The sequence below is a fragment of the Daphnia magna genome, linkage group LG7 (assembly GCF_020631705.1).
Source record: "Daphnia magna isolate NIES linkage group LG7, ASM2063170v1.1, whole genome shotgun sequence".
Classification (NCBI taxonomy): Eukaryota; Metazoa; Arthropoda; class Branchiopoda; order Diplostraca; family Daphniidae; genus Daphnia; species Daphnia magna.
Genome location: NC_059188.1, coordinates 7,054,229 through 7,073,199, shown reverse-complemented (window position 1 = coordinate 7,073,199; position 18,971 = coordinate 7,054,229). Strand labels below are relative to the sequence as shown.

Here is an 18,971-nt window from a genome sequence, read left to right as displayed (position 1 = left end):
CATTTTTTGCGTGTCAAAAAATTTGTTTAGCATAATTGAGATTCTTAATAATAAGTAACACAGCAAGTGACGAATAAAGTTGCATTTCTTATTATTGTCAATCTAGTTCAGCGTGTTTGCGAAATTTTAGCATTAAAGCCAAACTGACGCCATAATGAGCTGTAGCTCTTTTGGATCAACTATGAGACAGTATAAAAGACTTGATGAAGCCTTAAGTATGATAGGTAAGTATTGAAACTCAGGTAGGAAGAAAGTCGGTTTGGGGTTGCCACCCCCGCTAAACAAGTAAATTTGACGCGAGGTCCCGGTTGCAGTCCCGATAGTTTCGAAATTATCTACCCACGGGGTAGTAACGTAAGAAACGATTAGGCTTAATGGAAGGTTCACGTAAATGGTCAGGTGCGGGGACATTCTTCTGCTAAGAATTGGGGAAGTAAATCGAAGTTGCCCAGTTTACTTGAGTTTTCACCTCCTTTCTTTGTGTACTTTGCGTCCATCAGCAAGTACCATAATTCCATTCAATGAGGAACTAACTTCCGCCTCGGTCTACGGACCAAAATACTACACCAAAATACTTTACACCACTACCTATGCTGCTCCGACGTACTACACCGAAGCCCCCAAGTACTATTCGGCTCCACGTTACTACGCAGAGGCCCCAGTTTATTACACACCACAACATACGCTCCTCCAAGTTACTACACCGAGGCACCCAATTACTACACAACAAAGGCACCGGAGTATTACACAATGACTTACGCCACACCAAGCTACTACACTGAGGCTCCTTAATATTATGCTGCACCCAGCTACACCACCACTACTATTGCCTACTACACCACAACAGAAGCAGCCAAATATTATGCTGCTCCAACTTACTACACAGAAGCTGCTCAGTCTTACTACGTGGAGCCCACATACTACACTGAGGCTCCAAAGTATAACTCTGCCCCCAGTTACTACACCACTGCTGCTCCTTCGTATGACGTTGAACCAAGCTACTACACTACAACCTATGCTGCTCCATCTTACTACACTGAGGCTCCCCAATATTACACCACAAAGGCTGCTGAATACTACACAACTAAAGCCCCGGATTACTATACCAAGAAAGCTGAATACTACACCACCACTTACGCTGCTCCTGTTTACTACACTGAGGCTCCCAAGTACTATCCGGCTCCGGACCTACTACCAGACTGAGGCACAGTACTACACCACCAAAGCACCTGAATACTACACCACAAAGGCGCCCGAATACTACACCACCACTTATTCGGCTCCCAGCTATTACACTGAGGCTCCAAAGTACTACTCTGCCCCAAGCTACTACACTGAAGCAGCTCCTAAATACTATTAGAGGCCAAGTTTTTTTAAAGCGCTGAACATTTCATCTCCCATATTTATTGGTTCATCACAGTCGTTCTTGAAGTATAACATTAATGTCAAATGAGATGTTTCATACAAAAATGTCCTCGTTAACCCTTCGCATTTAATTTCTTTCTCTTTATAAAACTTGTGTGCAAAACAAGCGTGGTATGGTGAATCGAGTTTGTTTCACGATAGGCCTATATGAAGGACGTTTACACCTTGACGTACAGTAGACCCTATGTTAATTCTTAATGGCAGAGACTAATGAGGATTAAAGAATTCCGTTATTACCTTATTTCTTAATTATACGTTAAAAATAGTAAAAGCCTTTAATTATAATGACATTTGAGTTTTTAAAGTGAAATTACGTAAAGAAAAATGTCCATCAACATAGTCCCACATGTGATAGTAAACGTACTCGTATACGTACCGTACGTACGTACTAGTTAACTAAATATTTGTTCATGACTGCAATCTGCTCAGTTATCACGACGTATGCCCCACAAAGGATATTTGATCGTTGGTTTACGTCTTGGATACATATAGGTGTAAGATTGGGTTCAATGAGATCCACTTCCACATCTCTTTTCTTGCTCTACTGCACGCGAATGTTAATATTTAGCAACTTTCGACGATTCATATTTGACAATGAATAAAGGACTTTTTTCTTGCAATTACCGACTAGGAAAAGGAAAAGATTGAATCATTCGTTACAGCACAAATCACATCTTTCTGTGTTTTCTTTGTCTCGATGTCGTCAGCCAAATCATTGGAATTAACCAGTTAGCGGATACATCGGGGTTAATTAATAGATAGTTTAACTAGTTTTACAATTAGAATAAGAGTTTTACAATTAAAATTCTCTTGTGCATATTGTTTTAAAGAGAAATTGATATTCACGTTAAGGATTGTTGTTTGACATTGAATCAGCAATGTTCGCCCTTTCAAACGTACTACGCCTACACAACAAAAGCGCCAAACCAAAAGGGTGGGGTAAGAATATTGGCTGTTACGTCACTACCCGTAAGGTGCATGTGTCGTAACCGCAGGGCCAATGGATTGAAACAGGGTTGACTTTGCAGTCATATAAAATGAGAGGACAGAAATGTATCAATTCAGTGTAGTAAGCAACTTGGACAGCAACACGACATCTACCATCAGTTGTACTTCACATCGTGTTTTCTAACTCTAAAATGATGAGTAATTTGTCGTTTTATTTAACTATTTAATCGTAGGAATTGAAATTGTGATTCATTGGGATTTTAATCAATCGAAATGAACTTGTGTGCATCTTATTATTACATCCAGGTGGATTCAGGAGATAACGTTTTATGTATTGTCTTGTTTCAGCTAACTACGGCGCGATGCTGCTGTTGGCTGTCGTTACCTTGATGGCTGGAAAGGCCTGGGGGGACCGATGGGATTGTCTTCTGGGTACTACACCACTCCGGCGCCTTACTACACAACGACGTATGCAGCCCCAGCTACTACACCACCAAGGCTCCCGAGTCCTACACAACGAAGAAGGCCGAGTATTATACAACAACATATGCTACTCCTAGCTACTACACCGAGTCACCTAGCTACTACACGACCAAAGCGCCAGAATACTACACCACAGCATCCTACTACATCACTACATATGCTGCTCCGACCTACTACACTGAAGCTCCCAAGTCCTACTCAGCTCCAAGCTACTACACTGAGGCTCGAAATACTACACCACTAAGGCGCCGGAGTACTACAACAACGGCTTACGCTGCACCAAGTTACTACACCGAAGCCCCCAAGTACTATGCTGTCCCCAGCTATACTACTACTACCGCTGCCTACTACACCGAAGCAGAAGCAACCAAGTACTACGTAGCTCCGACTTACTACACTGAAGCCGCTCGGTCTTACTACAGTGAGCCCACTTATTACACAGAGGCCCCTCAGTATTACTCCACCCCGTCTTACTACACCGAGCCCAGCTACTACACAACAACAACTTACTCCACCCCAGCTTATTACCCTGAAGCTGCAAAATACTACTCGGCACCAAGCTACTACACTAAAGCCCCGGTTTACTCTGCTACATATGCCAAACCAAGTTACTACACCGATGCACCACAATACTACACTGCCACTTCTTATTATACCACTAAGGTCCCCGAGTACTACGCTATGGAAAAGGCCGAATACTACCCTTCTACTTATGCTGCTCCAGTTTACTACACTGAGGCTCCTAAATATTCGGCTCCAACTTACTACCAGAACGAGGCTCCGAAGTACTACACCACTAAGGCGCCTGAATACTACGCGCCTTCTTATGCTACCCCAAGCTACTACACCGGATCTCCCGTCTATTACACTACGACTTACTCCGCTCCCGAGTACTACAACACACACCAAGGCTCCCGAGTGAGTACTACACCACCAAGGCTCCCGAGTACTACACCCAAAGGCTCCTGAGTACTACACCACCAAGGCTCCCGAGTACTACACCACCAAGGCCCCCGAGTACTACACCACCAAGGCTCCCGAGTACTACACCACCAAGGCTCCAGTACAGTACTACACCACCAAGGCCCCGAGTACTACACCACCAAGGCTCCCAGTACTACACCACCAAGGCTCCCGAGTACTACACCACCAAGGCTCCCGAGTACTACACCACCAAGGCTCCCGAGTACTACACCACCAAGGCTCCCGAGTACTACACCACCAAGGCTCCCGAGTACTACACAGCTCCAAGTTACTACCAAACTGAAGCCCCCAAATACTACACCACAAAAGCGCCAGAGTACTACACTACCACTTACTCTGCTCCCAGCTACTACACCGAGGCTCCAGCCTACTACACAACATATGCAACCCCATCCTACTACACTGAGCCACCAAAGTACTATTAATCGTTAAAATTGTGTTGTCCATCTAGCTCGATGAAGTGTCAATTAGATTTTGTTTTATCATTGGCGGTCCTCGTTCCCAATTCAGCATTTCTTTGATATATATTTATGCATTCACTATAGTCGCCGCTCCATACGAATGGGGTTCTTCAATGAAATCTTGAATACAGATGTATATCGTTACCTAATCCATTATTGTTTCTATTCTTGATCAAATAAGGCGGGTGAAGGCAATTTCAATATTACTTGAACAGCTTTCTAATTCTGAACATTAATTTACAGTTTAATATTCTAGAGTTATATCATAAACATTTGTGAATCTGTTTATGACATTATATCTTCTGATACGTAGTACAGAACATTGCCTTCATTCATTACGTTAGGCCATTGGCATAGAGAATTTATTGGGCATCTTTAAATCTCACTTGTGCTGTTTACCCTATTTAATTAAATAGCATAATAGTGTAGCGAAATTCTTTTCAGTTTGCATTTATACATACCATTAAAGCTAATTTCCTAGTTTCAACCTGAAATTTCTATTTTAGGGAAATGCTTAAATATTCGGACTAGATGTTAGAAGTTTTGGTTTGCCAGTTTGAATTTAAGTTGTTGAAAAAAAAAAAAAGATTGCGCTAAGCACTTGATTGACTTGCTATCTTAGTAACCTCCAGACCTGCCCGGATGGAGATCATATTGCTGTACTATACGATCCACATCGTGACATCAGCTGAGAGCTCTTACCTCTCTATTCAGTCTTGCATTGCAATGGAGGGGCCAATCCCATTCCAACGCTTGACCTTTCGAGTTGTAATTGCTTACAGACTCTTGGTTACTAGCAATCCCAACAGTGGGAGGGTAACATGCCCAGTCATTTCAAGTGCCGCTACACATAGAAATGCGCTGAACTCGGAAAAACAGTGATGAATATCATTCGACTTGATTACAAAACAAAAAACTTAATTAAATATTTAAAATTTCGAATTATTATCTAGCACTCCCGATTTAGGGTGTGGCATCACGCATCAACACCGTTAATGACATGCAAGAATCCTCGATATCACCTTGCGGCCGATGTCGACACTATTGTGTTCATGCATCGGCTAAGTGTTTTTCCAAGTGTGTGGCGAAAATATCAGTTGTCGAGATGAATCAGTTACGCCATTACATTCAAAGATATTCTGTTTGTCTTTGATTAATTGATCTCAGGTATCACAACGTTCCTGTAGTAGGAAGTTGTACATAACTATAACGCCCTCCTACTACACCACCACATCCTACGTTCAAACCTACACTTAAATACCAACTGACTTCAAGCTAGTATACCGAAGCTCCGGTTTACTACTACACTACAACAAAGGCCGAATCCTAGCTACTACACCGAGGCTCCGAAGCGTTATTCCGCCCCAAGCAACTACACTGATCCAGCCCTGAAATTTTGCTTAAATATTCCGTTGCTAGAGTTTAGCACATGAGCTTTTCAGATGGGATGGGATGACGTAAGCAAAGATTCACACCAACACGAGCCCAATGCGTCCAATGATCCAGGCCGCTGAAAAGATTCCGTCTTTTCAATTTCCGGATCTGGAAAATGATCGTATCAAACGTAGCTGGAAAATTTGAGTTTATTATTATCATCAATCCGGTTGTCACGATGGATGTCATACCCGTACGCTTTCCTGATGAGCTTATACGTTTCTGTACAATTCACATTCACCTTTCTCATGGCATTATATATTTTAAAGAGAAATCTCAATTTACTTTCCTTGTTCTATACGGAATCAGTTTATTGAGCTCACTTGTGCCCCTTCATAACGTTCCTATACAAAAAAAAGCACCAGTCAAAAGGGTGGGGTAAGAATATTGGCTATTACGTCATTACCTGGCAGGTGCACGTGTTGTAACCGCAGACTAATGAATCAAAACAGGGTGACTGTACAACCATATAAAAAGAGACGACCACGGTTCAGTAAGTCAGTGTAATAAGGCACTTGGACACTCAAGCAACAGCATTAAATTTTCTGTCGGTTGTGTTTCACATTGTGTTCTTCAGCTTTGCAACTATGGGTAATTTGATTTTTTATTTCGATCGTATCGTAGCAACTGAAACTTTAAACAAGATTGGTTTTATTCAATGAAATGAATGTGTGTGAACTGCGTTGCATTTAAATAGGATAAGGAACTGAAATGATTTACATTTTCTTGTTACAACTCTTCTTACAGCTCTTCTTCCCGCTTCTTCCCTCCTTTTCTCTCCGACGACAATCATTCGTCTGTTTCTCTTGAAGTGGATATAACGTTGCCTTCGAATGAGTTTCCCAGAATCCAATTCATAACAATATAAACTAAAATGATTGCTTGAGTTTTTGTTTTGTTTTACATTTTATTCAAAGTCGGCTTCTACGAGAAAAAGAAAAAGAAAAGAAAAAACTCAAGCAATCATTTTAGTTAATATTGTTATGAATATTGTTATGCTGCGCTCTTTCGTATACCCCATTAGTCTTTCCTTCACCGTTTGTACCACCTTCTTCTGATATCTCGAAGCGCACTTAATACACACTTCCCCCCTGCAAATAATACGCCTTTATGTACCACCGTCCATTACAAGAGGTAGTAACTCTCGCCTCGGCTTACGGACCAAGGAAGGGGTTTAGGCAGGTCCACGGGGGCAGTTCCCAGTGGCGCTCAACTATGAACAAAGCAATTATGTCCACAAAATACACTGCCAAGGGGGAAAACCATAAACGCGCAAACTTCACACCAAAAAATCGAAACGATTGAAAAGGTGAATGATGGGCTAGTGTACAAGGCAGAATACAAAACACTACAATGACGGATGCAAAACAAATTATACTGTCATATAGTTCGCTCATCAAATACCGCCAGCTCCAGGTCCAGCCCCCGCACCAGCTCCAGCGCCAGCTCAACCTCCAGCTCCAGCGCCCGCACCACCTCCAGCACCATCTTCGACTTGCAGGTGAAGCACCAACTTCCACTTGAAGAATAACTCGGCATCACAAGTAAATGAAAAACAAGGCATTACTTACTTTTACATTAAACTTTTAAGCTGATTAATAAGTAAAGATTCAATGGGCATGGATGAACGCACTTCTAGGCCTTACAACAACTTACATGTTGCTGGACCAGAACGCGAATCACTTCTAGCGTAACTAACTAAACACCAGATGAACGCACTTCTAGGCCTTACAACAGCTTATATGTTGCTGGGCCAGAACGCGAATCACTTCCATTGCAACTAACTAAAGGCCAGATGAACGCACTTCTAGGCCTTACAACAGCTTACATGTTGCTGGGCCAGAACGCGAATCACTCATTCTTTACTACTAGAAGTTGGGTTAAAAGTGTAATTACCACCCCACACCACCGGTCCCGTACAGTTAAACGTACATCATACACCCCATCGTCTAATAAAGCACTGCTATTAGTTTTACCATTTACAAAAGATGATCATACGTTAATCTTTCACCTGAAACAGCAACTGGTGTTGGTCAGCTTGTCACACGTCTGTTATTCACTTGTTTTTTGGGGTTTACTTGGGCCTTGCCTAAGCTTGTGCACAATGAAAGTTTGGTTAAAAGTGTACTTAGCAGCCGTTAATTAAAAGTGTAATTACCAGCCCACACCAGCGGTTCCCTACACTTGAACCTGCATCACACACCCCATCGTCTAATAAAAGACTGCAATTAGTTTTGCCATTTATAATGATTGATCATACGTTAATCTTTTACCTGAAACAGCAACTGGTGTTGGTCAACTGGTCACACGTCTGTTCGCTTGTTCTTTTAGGTTGACTTGGGCCTCACCTAAGCTTGTGGACAAAGACAGTTCAAGAAACTAGCCAAATTATTGCCAGTCATGCTAAAATGTATCGTACCCACACCGTGTGAAATGGGAAAAGACTGGCAAACGCATATGTTGTGGGGTAGTACTCGGACGCCTTTGTAGTGTAATAACTGGGGGCAGCATACGTCGTGGTGTAGTACGGCGCAGCAGTGGTGTAGTACGGCGCAGCAGTAGTCGTCTGGTATGAATAACTACCGTACTCGGAAGAAGACGAATCCATCGGCACACCCATGGTCCACCCAGCCATCAGTGACACGACAGCCAGTAGCAGCATAATACCATAAAAAGCTGCTGCAATCAAACCATTGGTTTTAATAAATCAATTACATAATTGCATTCATCAAAACTTTCAACAATCAATCCACCTCTATATACAACATACAAATCCTTTAACTCAACAATTGCATTGTCATATTGTCGCGGGTGAAAAGGGAGATTGGTTATCTCTTTGCAGAGATGAGTCATCCGCTCCTTGGACAACGCTGCGATCGTGGTGAAGAAATTATCGGGAGAAGTCCGCTCCAAGAAAGATACGCAGATATGCAGTCCGGAAGGGGAGTAATTCGCGCGACGGTATAAAACGCTGCCCTGAATCTGCGTTAGATGAGTCTCCATCGGGTGAGCTCCCGGAGCTAGGCTCCGTAGGAGTAGTTCCCTGGAGTCTTCAGACGCTCTCCGAGTTTGGTATGGTCATCCCTTATTGTTACTAGTAACAAGTGAATAATTGTCTAGATTTAAGGTCATCACTACTTGTATTGATTTATGTTCATGTGACACAATACAAAGCCAGTGTGACAATATTAACACACAAAAAAGGATGAGACAAGTTGAAATGTATACTTTACCCATAATTGCAGGCTGCGACTTGAAGACACTAAATTAACTCAGCTATTTTTGTTTTTTTGTTTGGTTTTTTCGTTTTGTTATTTATTTTTAGTGATTTTCGTCATAGTAGGTCATAGCGTAGTAAGGATTCACTATGGAGGTCCCTTACAAGTTAGAAGTGATTGCTTTGACTACAATCATCATTAAACTGGGTGTCTCAGTTTTCCCATATTCTGGCAAAAATGAACCTCCAAAATTTGGAGATTATGAAGCTCAAAGACATTGGATGGAAATTACGGTTAACTTACCCATACAGGATTGGTAGGTTTGATGTCGAGATAGGTTGGCTGATATTATTCATAGGATATCCATCTCATCAGGTATAGAAATACAACAGACAATGATTTATTGTACTGGGGACTGGATTACCCTCCTCTCACAGCATATCAAAGCTACCTAACTGGATCGGTGGCTAAGAAAATCAACCAAGACTATGTAAAACTCCATGTGTCTCAGGGATTTGAAAACTTTGACCACCAATATTTCATGAGGATGTCCGTCCTTGTGTCTGATTGTATTTTCTTTGTCAGTGCACTTTATTTTTACATTAGAAGCTTGAAGATGAGTAATAAGTACAAATGGGTTTTCTTTGCTTTGTCCTCACACTCTGGACTCACCCTTATAGATTATAGTCATTTTCAGTACAATTGTGTTTCGTTGGGGTTGACCTTGTGATTGCCGGAGAAATAGGACCCCGACAAATAGGACCCGGAGATATAGGACCCAAAAAAAAGCCATGGAGAAATAGGCCCCGGTGAAATAGGACCCCTTTTTCAAACTTTCTTTTTAGGGTCCTATTTCTCCGCTAGATGGGTCCTATTTCTCCCCTCCGTAGATCCTATCCGGCTATCCGGCTATCCGGCTTCGTACAGGCACGGGTTATATAGTTTTCAGCCGACAGAACAGCGTTGGCGTTTATGCATACATTGAAACAGCCAAAAAAATTTTGTTTTAACTCCGATTTTTTATTTTCTTGCATTAATGCATTGTATATGAAGTGATTTATACAGCTCATTTGATGAAAAATTGATTAATTACTGTAAGAATTTTAATCTCAGTTGTATGTGTTTCAAAGTATGTATTCTATATTTCAAATAATATCAAACTAATCCAGTTCTATGGTTGAACTTACATCAACTGTCGAGCTGATTTCGATTGTTTTCATTTCCTGGTCTGTGTTATCCCACCCGGTTGGGGGGCTAACATCAGACCAGCTGAATTCAGTAACGTCTGATGATGGACTGGAATCACTTTTTTCATCGGTTTTATTTGGTCTTGTATCCATTGGAGTAGAAGTCTCTATTGGGAGACATGGTATAATGAAGTCCCCCTGAATACACAATAAAAATATATTAATACATATATTTAAAATAAATTTTAATTTCAATATCTACCTGTAAAAGGGTTGTCGGCCTTTTAATTTGCTCTGGTGGTTGTTCTTCACTAGTGTTAGACATCTTCCTTATTGATTTATGAATGGAGTAATACATTTAGAAATTAATTTATGATGTTGAATAGGAAGGGTTTCGTTATATAAAGGTTTCGCGGGTATTTAAGTAATTCAGTTAATTCATGGTGTAAAAGGGAGGTGTACCAACTCTTCAGTTAAGAAGGGTATCTCTTGTGAAGCCTCTTTGTGGTACCAGTAGGCATTGCTAGGTTCTCTATAGTAAACGCCATCTCTTGAGCTTGTGAGCAAATGTTACCTTCGGATCAGTCGTCAACGGTTTTCCATTAGTCGTAGTGAAAGTTTGAACACATTAATGGCGTCGTTTGGTTGACGCCTTGATAGCGTCTTTCCAAAAATGGTGAATAAATTGTGCTTCAAAAAATTGCTCAGGTTGTAAATGTGCTTAAAGTATACTTAAGCAAATGGAGACTAATACTTTCCTTTTTATGTTTCTCAGTTTGCCGGGCACACTGTCTACCACATGTTCTATCAGAGAGTATTTGAGCATCAAAGGTTGCTTGGTTTGAAATTGGTTCCCAAGTTAAAACTTGCTCACATTTGGCCATCAACCTGGCAGAGAATGACGGTAAGCTTGGCCACACAGCTGTACTCCAAACATATGGCCATGGCTTTAAAATTTTTAAGAGAAGACAAAAAAACAGCGCATTTATTCAATGGTACCTTATTAAATCTTCCAAATTTATAAATCTAACTCATTATTTTATTAGGATCGGAAGCTACAGAAAAGCTTACAAAGCTTATTAATGACACATTTGACATTATGAATGGACGACACAAGGGTGAGTCAATTAATGGGAACAACTGGAATAATTTAGTCGAAATGGAGGGAAAGGTAACAAAGGGGAAAAAATCTGTACTCAAGACATGCTAAAAATAATAGAGTTAACTGAGGAGTGCCATCGCAATCCTGGAAAACGTCCAATAATAGCCGCATTTGCGTCAGATACGACTCTAGATGGCTGGCGCTTGTCTATCCGTAGCACCATTGACTTGACAGAAGAGTTATTGAATCCAAAAAACCCTTTAGAGAAATACGATTTCGTACTGACAGCAAAATGGAACCAAGACGCCTTAGAGGTATATATTTGTAAAAAAAAATGCAAATAATCGTTTAATGAACTATCCTTTTTTGCCTATAGATGACTTTTTGGGCGCATACGTTCAGTCGATACACATCCAACGGCTGCAAGTTTTCTACATATTATCAGGATGATGTCATTGTACACACCCGCGAAGATACTATTGCGGAACGCAAATGTAGAAAATGATGACCATATTAGGGTGCTCGTCGATTTTAAGGAGTGTCTCATTAAAAAATTCCCCGACAATGCTAAGGCTGCTACTGATTTAAGGGTAGCAATGAAAGATGATTTAATGGAAGAGCTGGGAAAGCGTTACGTGAACGAGTTGCCCTTGTCCAAAGAAGATAGAATCGGTAACTTTCTCATATACGATGTAGCAGGTTACATGGTGAAAACGAGAGAAAACCTTTTCGAGTGTGAGGCATGCAGACAGACCGTAATTACCAAAGAAGCAGATCTACCAAGTGATTTTGACGCAGATGCATACACGAGAGCTCGAACCAAAGGTGGACTGGTGTTTGTCACCCTGTCAATGTACCAAACTTTGTGCGCAATTGAAAAAGTTGTCTCAAACCACTTTAAGTCACTTAATCATATTTATATCACTGATACATTCCAAGAGTGTATAGCAAAAGTTAAATTAACCAATGTACTGCCCCATTGTAATATGGGAACTTTAATAATGGAGTATGTAAAAGTGAGATATTATTTTGAATCTAAACGTTTGAAAGATGTTTTATTGTCCAAAGAACAAACAACAGTCCAGGCGAGTTTCAAACTGGCCAAAAATGCCCATACAAGAAATTTAATACAAAGTAATACTTAAACTATCTTTTAATTTCTTTTTAAATATTGAGTGTGATCATACAGTACTTGAAATATTTTTTTTTCCAAACAAGAAAGATAATAACATTAATTTTGAAATGCCATCTTATTGCCATAGGCCGTAGCGAATGCCGATAGGGATGGATCCACTGTTTTGGACTTAGAATATTTTTCAAGTGGGTTTTTCATTTAGTTCAAGATCGGCCACCAGGCGTCTCTGACGATAGATAACCTTGTACCACGAAGAGGCTTCAGCTGAGATACCCTTCTTAACTGAAGAGTTGGTACACCTCCCTTTTACACCATGGTTAATTATAAGAAAAAAATAAGTTTGGCAACGCTGGAGTGGAAACAACGCCAGATAACGCCCGGCAGACGCCCATTTTTATCAGTGAAGTTCTAGAATCATGTGTGTCATGTCCCGTTATTTTTATTAGGTAAAATATATTAGGATTTTTGTTTTAAGTTGATTTCTAACTCAGTTTTACCGCCATATTTTTGTATCTTTTAGCTAGGGCAATAGCATCAGCAGTATGGACCATAGTTTTGCAATTGCCACTGGTCCATGGTGTAAAGTGATTGTTCAGTGGATACCAAGGACTTTGGAATTCTTTTTCATTGTTACTCCACTATGGATCCCTCTTAAGGTAATGAAACAATTGTAATTTTTGAACTGACAAATAAAAAACTACTTTGAGATTTGTGAAAATTTCAATCAGCAGTCTCCAGTGATATCGGTCCTGATACCGTAATTTACCAGCTCTTTACCAGGTTTTCACATTGCAATAATTTTTGTTTTTCATAACTAAATATGTTGAAATTTAAACAGAAAAAATGTAAATGAGGCCTACATTCTACAATTAAATAATGTTTCATTACTAGAACAGTCAAATTATAACAAAAGTCTTCCAACTAAAATATTTGCACATGGTTGGGGTGGTTTTCCAGACCAAGGATATTCGTCTAAAGATGGTGAGCCTTAACTAAAGCAAAGTGGGACAAATAATATCAGTTGCCAGCAAAAGGATGACTTGAGTACAAACTTTTCTTATTCTAAAACCATAATATATTGGCAGAATACCTACTCCAGGAGGACTGTAATTTTATATCGGTGGACTGGTCTGTTCTAGCTGAAGGTGACCATGTAACTGTTTCTTTAATCAATGTACCTATAGCTGGAGCTGCAACTGGGGCATTTGTGGATATTCTCATTGGTCAAGGAACACCACTCTCAGATTTTTTACTGATATTGTCCAACCAATATACAATTTGTATTGGAAGATTTCACTTTATATTTATGTATTTTCAAATGTTACAGAATGTTGCAATCACTGTCGCGTCGTGGACCTTTATGCGGAATCCATCAACAGCCCCTTAGGCTTCAATGCATTTCAGTGCGATTCGTGGGAAAATTACCAAAATGGAGATTGCCAAGAAAACGTCAATACGTTGATGGGCGAACCAGTTTCAATAAAGTAAGTAGCTCTAGATTATCTTGTTCGTGGTTGCTATCACGTTCACCTAACTTGTAGCTACTGTTATTCGGTATAAAATAATCGCCCTCATCACGTTAATTGAAGTGTCCGAGGATCGTTCCTTTTAGCAACAAACAGGGAATCGCCGTTTGCCCAAGGATGACTTTTAAACTTGGCTGAAAACGTCTCACCTCCAATGATTTATCGACTGAAGTAGCTAGAATGTTATACAAGTCCACAATAATACCTTTACTCAGCAGCATGAAAGATGAAATCCCCGCATGCCAGTTGCCGGGCAATATTCAAGGAGTCCAAGTGTTACAGCAACAACAGGTAATCGTAAACAAATGCAATTATTTAAGAAAATAATTGAATAATGATAGCTACAGGTGTAGGCGCTGTAACTGCTGGAGGTGTTAGCTACCTCCAATGGATGGTAAGCAACCCACCCGAAGATTGATATGACGACGATGCGGTTAACACTAAACATCTATCAACACATTCTTCATCTTCCTCGGCACTTGGGGTGAGTATTTAATGTTAACGCCAGATGTTCGTCTTCCCGTGCGTGGTCAAAGGCCCGACGGGTTGGCCGAAGGCCCCAACACCCCTGACAAAATCCTTACCTAAGTCCACCTTTTTACCTAACCCCGTGAGTTTAACCCATATTCAAGAGGCGAGCATCTGGCCTAACATATTATATATTTCATAGTATAAGTTTTTGTTTATTTTAAATGTTATTTTTTTTTCTAAGTTTTGTAATATGATTAATCAAGTACAAAGTAAAGTTAAGAGTAAATTAATATTATTAGAAAAAAGGGTAATTACATTACGCACCATTTAAAAAGAAAAATAAAAAAATTTATTAGATAATTAGATAAAAAAATTTTAAATTGAATATTTGTCATGTGTGAATATTGTCAAATGAATAACGTAATATAAAACAATTAGTCTGTAAAAAAACATTGTCAATTGAAACAATAGAATAACATAACAAAACATTATGAAACATTACAAAAAATTAAAATAGCAAAATTTAGTTTAACAAAAATGAGTGTAAAAAAAATATTGTCAAATGAAAAACGTAAAATAAAAAAAAATTTGTCTGTCAAAAAACATTGTCAAATAACTACATACTTTATAAAAAAACAATTAAAAATCAGCACTATCATCTAAAGACATATCATATGCATCAATATTACCATCGTTGATGTTCATTGGGTGGTCAGAAACTACAGAGGGGAAAGAACTTCGTAACTCCAGGACAATTTCTTCTAGTAGCTGGTTGGTAGATAACTGAAAATAGGGGCAATGTTTAATTAGGTTTAAGTTTTTATACAATTTGTAAATAGCTGTAAATACCTCAGTAGCTTGATAGCGAGACCAGAGCGTAAATAAGATTGAGTTCTTCGTGCTGGTTTCCTTCTTCCGATGCGCCTTAATCTTCTTGTGGGAAAGTAGCTTTTGAGTTAACGTGACGTCGTCGCAGAGTTGTTCGAGTACCATGGTCATCTTGTAAAAGGGTAGATTAGGGCCACCTGCCAACTGCAACATTGAAGTACAAAGTAGATATTAATTAATACTACAATTTTGTATAATATTATTAATATTTTTACCTTATTCCACTCATTGTGTAACCCTTCACAATCATTGTTTGTTCGCAGAAGCAGGTTGAAACTAGACCAGTTTTCCGGTGTCCAAAACCGACCACGAATCCAATTCTTGTCCATGTATTCCAGCAGCCTTGCCAGTTCCTGTGGTGCTGAGTCCCGCAAACCGTCAAATACGGAAGGTATTTTCTCCGCTAAAAAAAAATTTAAAAGTTAAATACATTTTCTAACAAATAATTAACAAAATATTACCAGGAAGATACGCAAGGCAAAGAAGACGGAATACAAAATCTCGAATTGGATTGGGCCCTTTTTTGTTATAAGCTGAAGAAAGCTTTAGGTCGCGAATCTTCTTCAAGATAGCTTGACACCAATGGAAATTGCATCCTTGGTGGATGCAATTTCCAAAAAGCAATTTCCAAATAATCGAAGGTTCATCCCTTCTAATGATCCGTGACTCACTGGAAAGATAGTGATCCAAACCAATAAATTCCGATAAACAAAAGCTCATCAATATGAATGAGTCATTCATGTTCATTAAAGAAAATTCTAGAACCGACAAAGATAAAGGTATTTATTTGCGGGATACTGCTTGCAAATACGCTTACTGGTAATTGTTTCCTACCAAATTTTTATACTGGTCATCTTCCATAGCTACCAGAAACTTAGAAGTTAATACTTTATATTGTGTGGTTCATAAAAAAATTTAACAAAAATTAAACAGCAATCATTGTTTATTAATGTAATGCATCGTACATAACGTAATGCATACCCTATTACATCGGGAAAGGGTGCAAGAATGCAGCAGAAAACTAACACGTATGATGATATTCAACATTACCAAGCTTACAGAATATTCATCAATTTTTCATAAAATGAGCTGTATAAATCACTTCATATACAATGCATTAATGCAAGAAAATAAAAAATCGGAGTTAAAACAAAATTTTTTTGGCTGTTTCAATGTATGCATAAACGCCAACGCTGTTCTGTCGGCTGAAAACTATATAACCCGTGCCTGTACGAAGCCGGATAGGACCTACGAAGGGGAGAAATAGGACCCATCTAGCGGAGAAATAGGACCCTAAAAAGAAAGTTTGAAAAGGGGGGCCTATTTCTCCGGGTCCTATTTCTCCATGGCTTTTTCTTGGGTCCTATATCTCCGGGTCCTATCTGTCGGGGTCCTATTTCTCCGGCTACCGACCTTGTGGGCAATCATTTTTGTTTCTCAGGGAAAGAATGTGTTAGCAGCAATTGCCTTTTCAGCTGCCTTAAACTTTAAGCAGATGGAGTTGTATCATGCAATACTTCTATTTGCTGGCTTCTATTTGCTGGCTTCCTGTCAACCTAAAGGTTCCTCACTTCCCTCCCAACTAAAGAATTTGGTCCAGATTGGCGCTGCCACAGTGGCGACCTTTGCAATCATTTGGTATCCATTTCTTCAAATTCATGATTGGCTTTTATAGCAAGTCATCGTCAGACTCTTTATTCCTTTTCAGCGTGGAATCTTTGAAGACTATGTCGCCAATTTTTGGTGCACGCTAAATGTTGTGATCAAAATCAAACGACTATTAAACCCAACCTCAATCGCCTCGGGAACTATCACCTAGGCCATGCCCGTGCCTGAAAGAAAAAGTCAGGACGTTGATTCGAACGGATTCGAATGCAACGAGCACTAAGTACGGTCACATTATTGGAGGAATGACCGTGTGCTTGGTTCGTGATTTGGAGTCACAAGTGATAGCTGCAAGCTGATATCACTCGAACCACTGCACCAACCCGACTAAGCGTATACTTACCTATCATACTTACCATACGAAATTTGCTTCATCAAGTCTTTTATACTGTCTCATAGATGATCGAAAAAAGCTGCAGCTCATTATGGCGTCAGTTTAGCTTTAATGCTAAATTTCGCAAACACGGTGAACTAGATTGACAATAATAAAAAATGAACTTTATTCGTCACTTGCTGTGTTACTTATTATTAAGAATCTCAATTATGCTAAACAAATTTTGACACGCAAAAAATGCTACAATAGAAACGGAAACGGTTGCACTCACGGATCGTGACTGGAACATGTATACCAATCCCGCCATAAGACCTAGAAGTTACTCTTCGGTTGCCACCAGGTGGCATATGAGTAGCATATTTCTATGAAATCTTTTGATGGCTGTCGTTCGGCCCGTTACATTGGCGATTGTATGGAAGTGAAAATGACTAGCTGGTTGGTTAATACAGTCAGTATGTCGTATTGTGCACGTCATATTCGCCTTGTTTTCTGTAGATGACAGAAAACGGCAGAAACGACAAGAAGACTCATGCCTGAACAGATTCGTTCTGTTCTGTTATAATCTAGTAAATGCTTTTGTATTGTACAAATGCAATTTTAGTTTCGATCGAACTGATCACACCGGAATCTTTTCAGCCTTGTTAGATTGTGGGGTAAATGATGTCACTGTGCCCACTGCAAAAATGTTTTTCTTTTTCTCGTAGAAGCCGACTTTGAATAAAATGTAAAACAAAACAAAAACTCAAGCAATCATTTTAGTTTATATTGTTATGAATTGGATTCTGGGAAACTAATTCGAAGGCAACGTTATATCCACTTCAAGAGAAACAGACGAATGATTGTCGTCGGAGAGAAAAGGAGGGAAGAAGCGGGAAGAAGAGCAAAAAGAAAAAGGGATGGCATTGAGTTTAGTACAGCGAAGACGAGTGCAGACGTTCTGGGGTAGATGGCTAGCTGGGAAAGTGTGGCTGGCTTTGCCCAGCAATCGAAGGTGTGATGGCTTAAAGAGAGAGAGAGAAGAAGACAGGAGAGAGCGAGAGGGACTGAAGGTGAAATACAGAGAGAGAGGCGCCAGGCATAACGATATAAATATGTAAAAATTTGCCATGTTGATTGAATACTGGCTGATGGGTAGGTCGAATGAGGTTAAGGCTATGTTACCCCCAAAAACAAAGATTGTTTTTCTTTGCTATTTTTCAATCTTGAAATTTTTGTTTTGGGGGTTATGGGCTTATTTTGAAAACGGCCCTTAAGATTAGTTTACTTGATTGCGCCTTCCCAATTATTGCTGCTTATTCCCCCCATGCGTTTGGATAAATCAACAGCTAAATCTAATAGTCTACCCTAACGGACATTAACTTAGATGAACTCGCTGCAGCTCATTCCGACTTCTTAAAGCCGCATCATCACCACAACTTTGAGCAGTCCGAGGGTCACGACAAGAATTTATTTACATTTCTGCCTGATTTATATAAAACAGAATTAAAACATATTTGTGATGGTTAACTGCAGAGAACGTGAAAAAAGAATGGGTTTGGTCGTCCTATTAATCCACCGTTTATAATTCATGTGGACACCTAATTTCCTCCATTTGGAGTTTATAGCCTTTGCTTTCCATGTAACCAGCCAGTGTGGTCATTATTCCAATCGTTATTCAAACTTGCGTCACTCTTTCATCCATCGTCGACCTGCAATTAGCATTAGATAAAC

The 18,971-nt window shown here is 39.7% G+C and overlaps 3 protein-coding genes, 3 long non-coding RNA genes and 1 pseudogene across 17 annotated transcripts; 5 read left to right on the top strand and 2 right to left on the bottom strand.

The window, feature by feature from the left end:
- The first annotated feature begins 217 nt into the window (after window positions 1–217).
- LOC123474506 lies at window positions 218–1,203 on the top strand (annotated as a pseudogene).
- A 1,259-nt stretch (window positions 1,204–2,462) lies between these two features.
- Window positions 2,463–3,756, top strand: LOC123474505 (extensin-2-like; the record flags this gene model as incomplete). Its single annotated transcript, XM_045176719.1, has 2 exons — window positions 2,463–2,491; window positions 2,775–3,756. Coding segments are annotated over exons 1-2 (1,011 nt in total), but the record flags the coding sequence as incomplete, so codon positions are not given.
- A 3,280-nt stretch (window positions 3,757–7,036) lies between these two features.
- LOC123474252 lies at window positions 7,037–7,830 on the bottom strand. Of its 2 annotated transcripts, XR_006648862.1 has the most exons (3): window positions 7,747–7,830; window positions 7,632–7,684; window positions 7,037–7,248 (listed from the first exon to the last, which is right to left on the bottom strand). It is a non-coding gene; the product is annotated as an uncharacterized LOC123474252 (long non-coding RNA). The 2 variants fall into 2 exon arrangements; XR_006648861.1 differs by having other exon boundaries at window positions 7,037–7,684.
- Window positions 7,831–7,908: 78 nt separating this feature from the next.
- On the bottom strand, window positions 7,909–8,435 carry LOC123474328. The gene is made up of 3 exons (XR_006648956.1): window positions 8,155–8,435; window positions 8,009–8,083; window positions 7,909–7,946 (listed from the first exon to the last, which is right to left on the bottom strand). It is a non-coding gene; the product is annotated as an uncharacterized LOC123474328 (long non-coding RNA).
- A 493-nt stretch (window positions 8,436–8,928) lies between these two features.
- Window positions 8,929–9,683, top strand: LOC123474504 (dolichyl pyrophosphate Man9GlcNAc2 alpha-1,3-glucosyltransferase-like). Its single transcript, XM_045176718.1, has 2 exons — window positions 8,929–9,269; window positions 9,329–9,683. The coding sequence occupies exons 1-2, from the start codon at window positions 9,103–9,105 to the stop codon at window positions 9,681–9,683; spliced, it is 522 nt and encodes a 173-aa protein (XP_045032653.1). The 5' UTR covers window positions 8,929–9,102.
- Window positions 9,684–10,707: 1,024 nt separating this feature from the next.
- LOC123474398 lies at window positions 10,708–12,388 on the top strand. 3 transcript variants are annotated; one of them, XM_045176521.1, is made up of 5 exons: window positions 10,708–10,848; window positions 10,916–11,135; window positions 11,187–11,258; window positions 11,435–11,556; window positions 11,619–12,388. In XM_045176521.1, exons 2-5 carry the CDS (start codon window positions 10,940–10,942, stop codon window positions 11,745–11,747), a joined length of 519 nt encoding a protein of 172 aa, XP_045032456.1. In that variant the 5' UTR covers window positions 10,708–10,848; window positions 10,916–10,939; the 3' UTR covers window positions 11,748–12,388. The 3 variants fall into 3 exon arrangements, with proteins under 3 accessions (XP_045032456.1, XP_045032455.1, XP_045032454.1); XM_045176520.1 differs by having other exon boundaries at window positions 11,423–11,556; XM_045176519.1 differs by having other exon boundaries at window positions 11,360–11,556.
- A 339-nt stretch (window positions 12,389–12,727) lies between these two features.
- LOC123474404 lies at window positions 12,728–17,436 on the top strand. Of its 9 annotated transcripts, none has more exons than XR_006649208.1 (11): window positions 12,728–12,823; window positions 12,898–13,033; window positions 13,109–13,157; window positions 13,216–13,358; window positions 13,463–13,600; window positions 13,705–13,861; window positions 13,967–14,194; window positions 14,251–14,387; window positions 15,526–15,653; window positions 15,727–16,900; window positions 16,971–17,436. It is a non-coding gene; the product is annotated as an uncharacterized LOC123474404 (long non-coding RNA). The 9 variants fall into 9 exon arrangements; XR_006649206.1 differs by having other exon boundaries at window positions 13,463–13,861; window positions 16,971–17,260; window positions 17,327–17,436; XR_006649213.1 differs by having other exon boundaries at window positions 13,463–13,861; window positions 15,532–15,653.
- The last annotated feature ends 1,535 nt before the right edge of the window (window positions 17,437–18,971 follow it).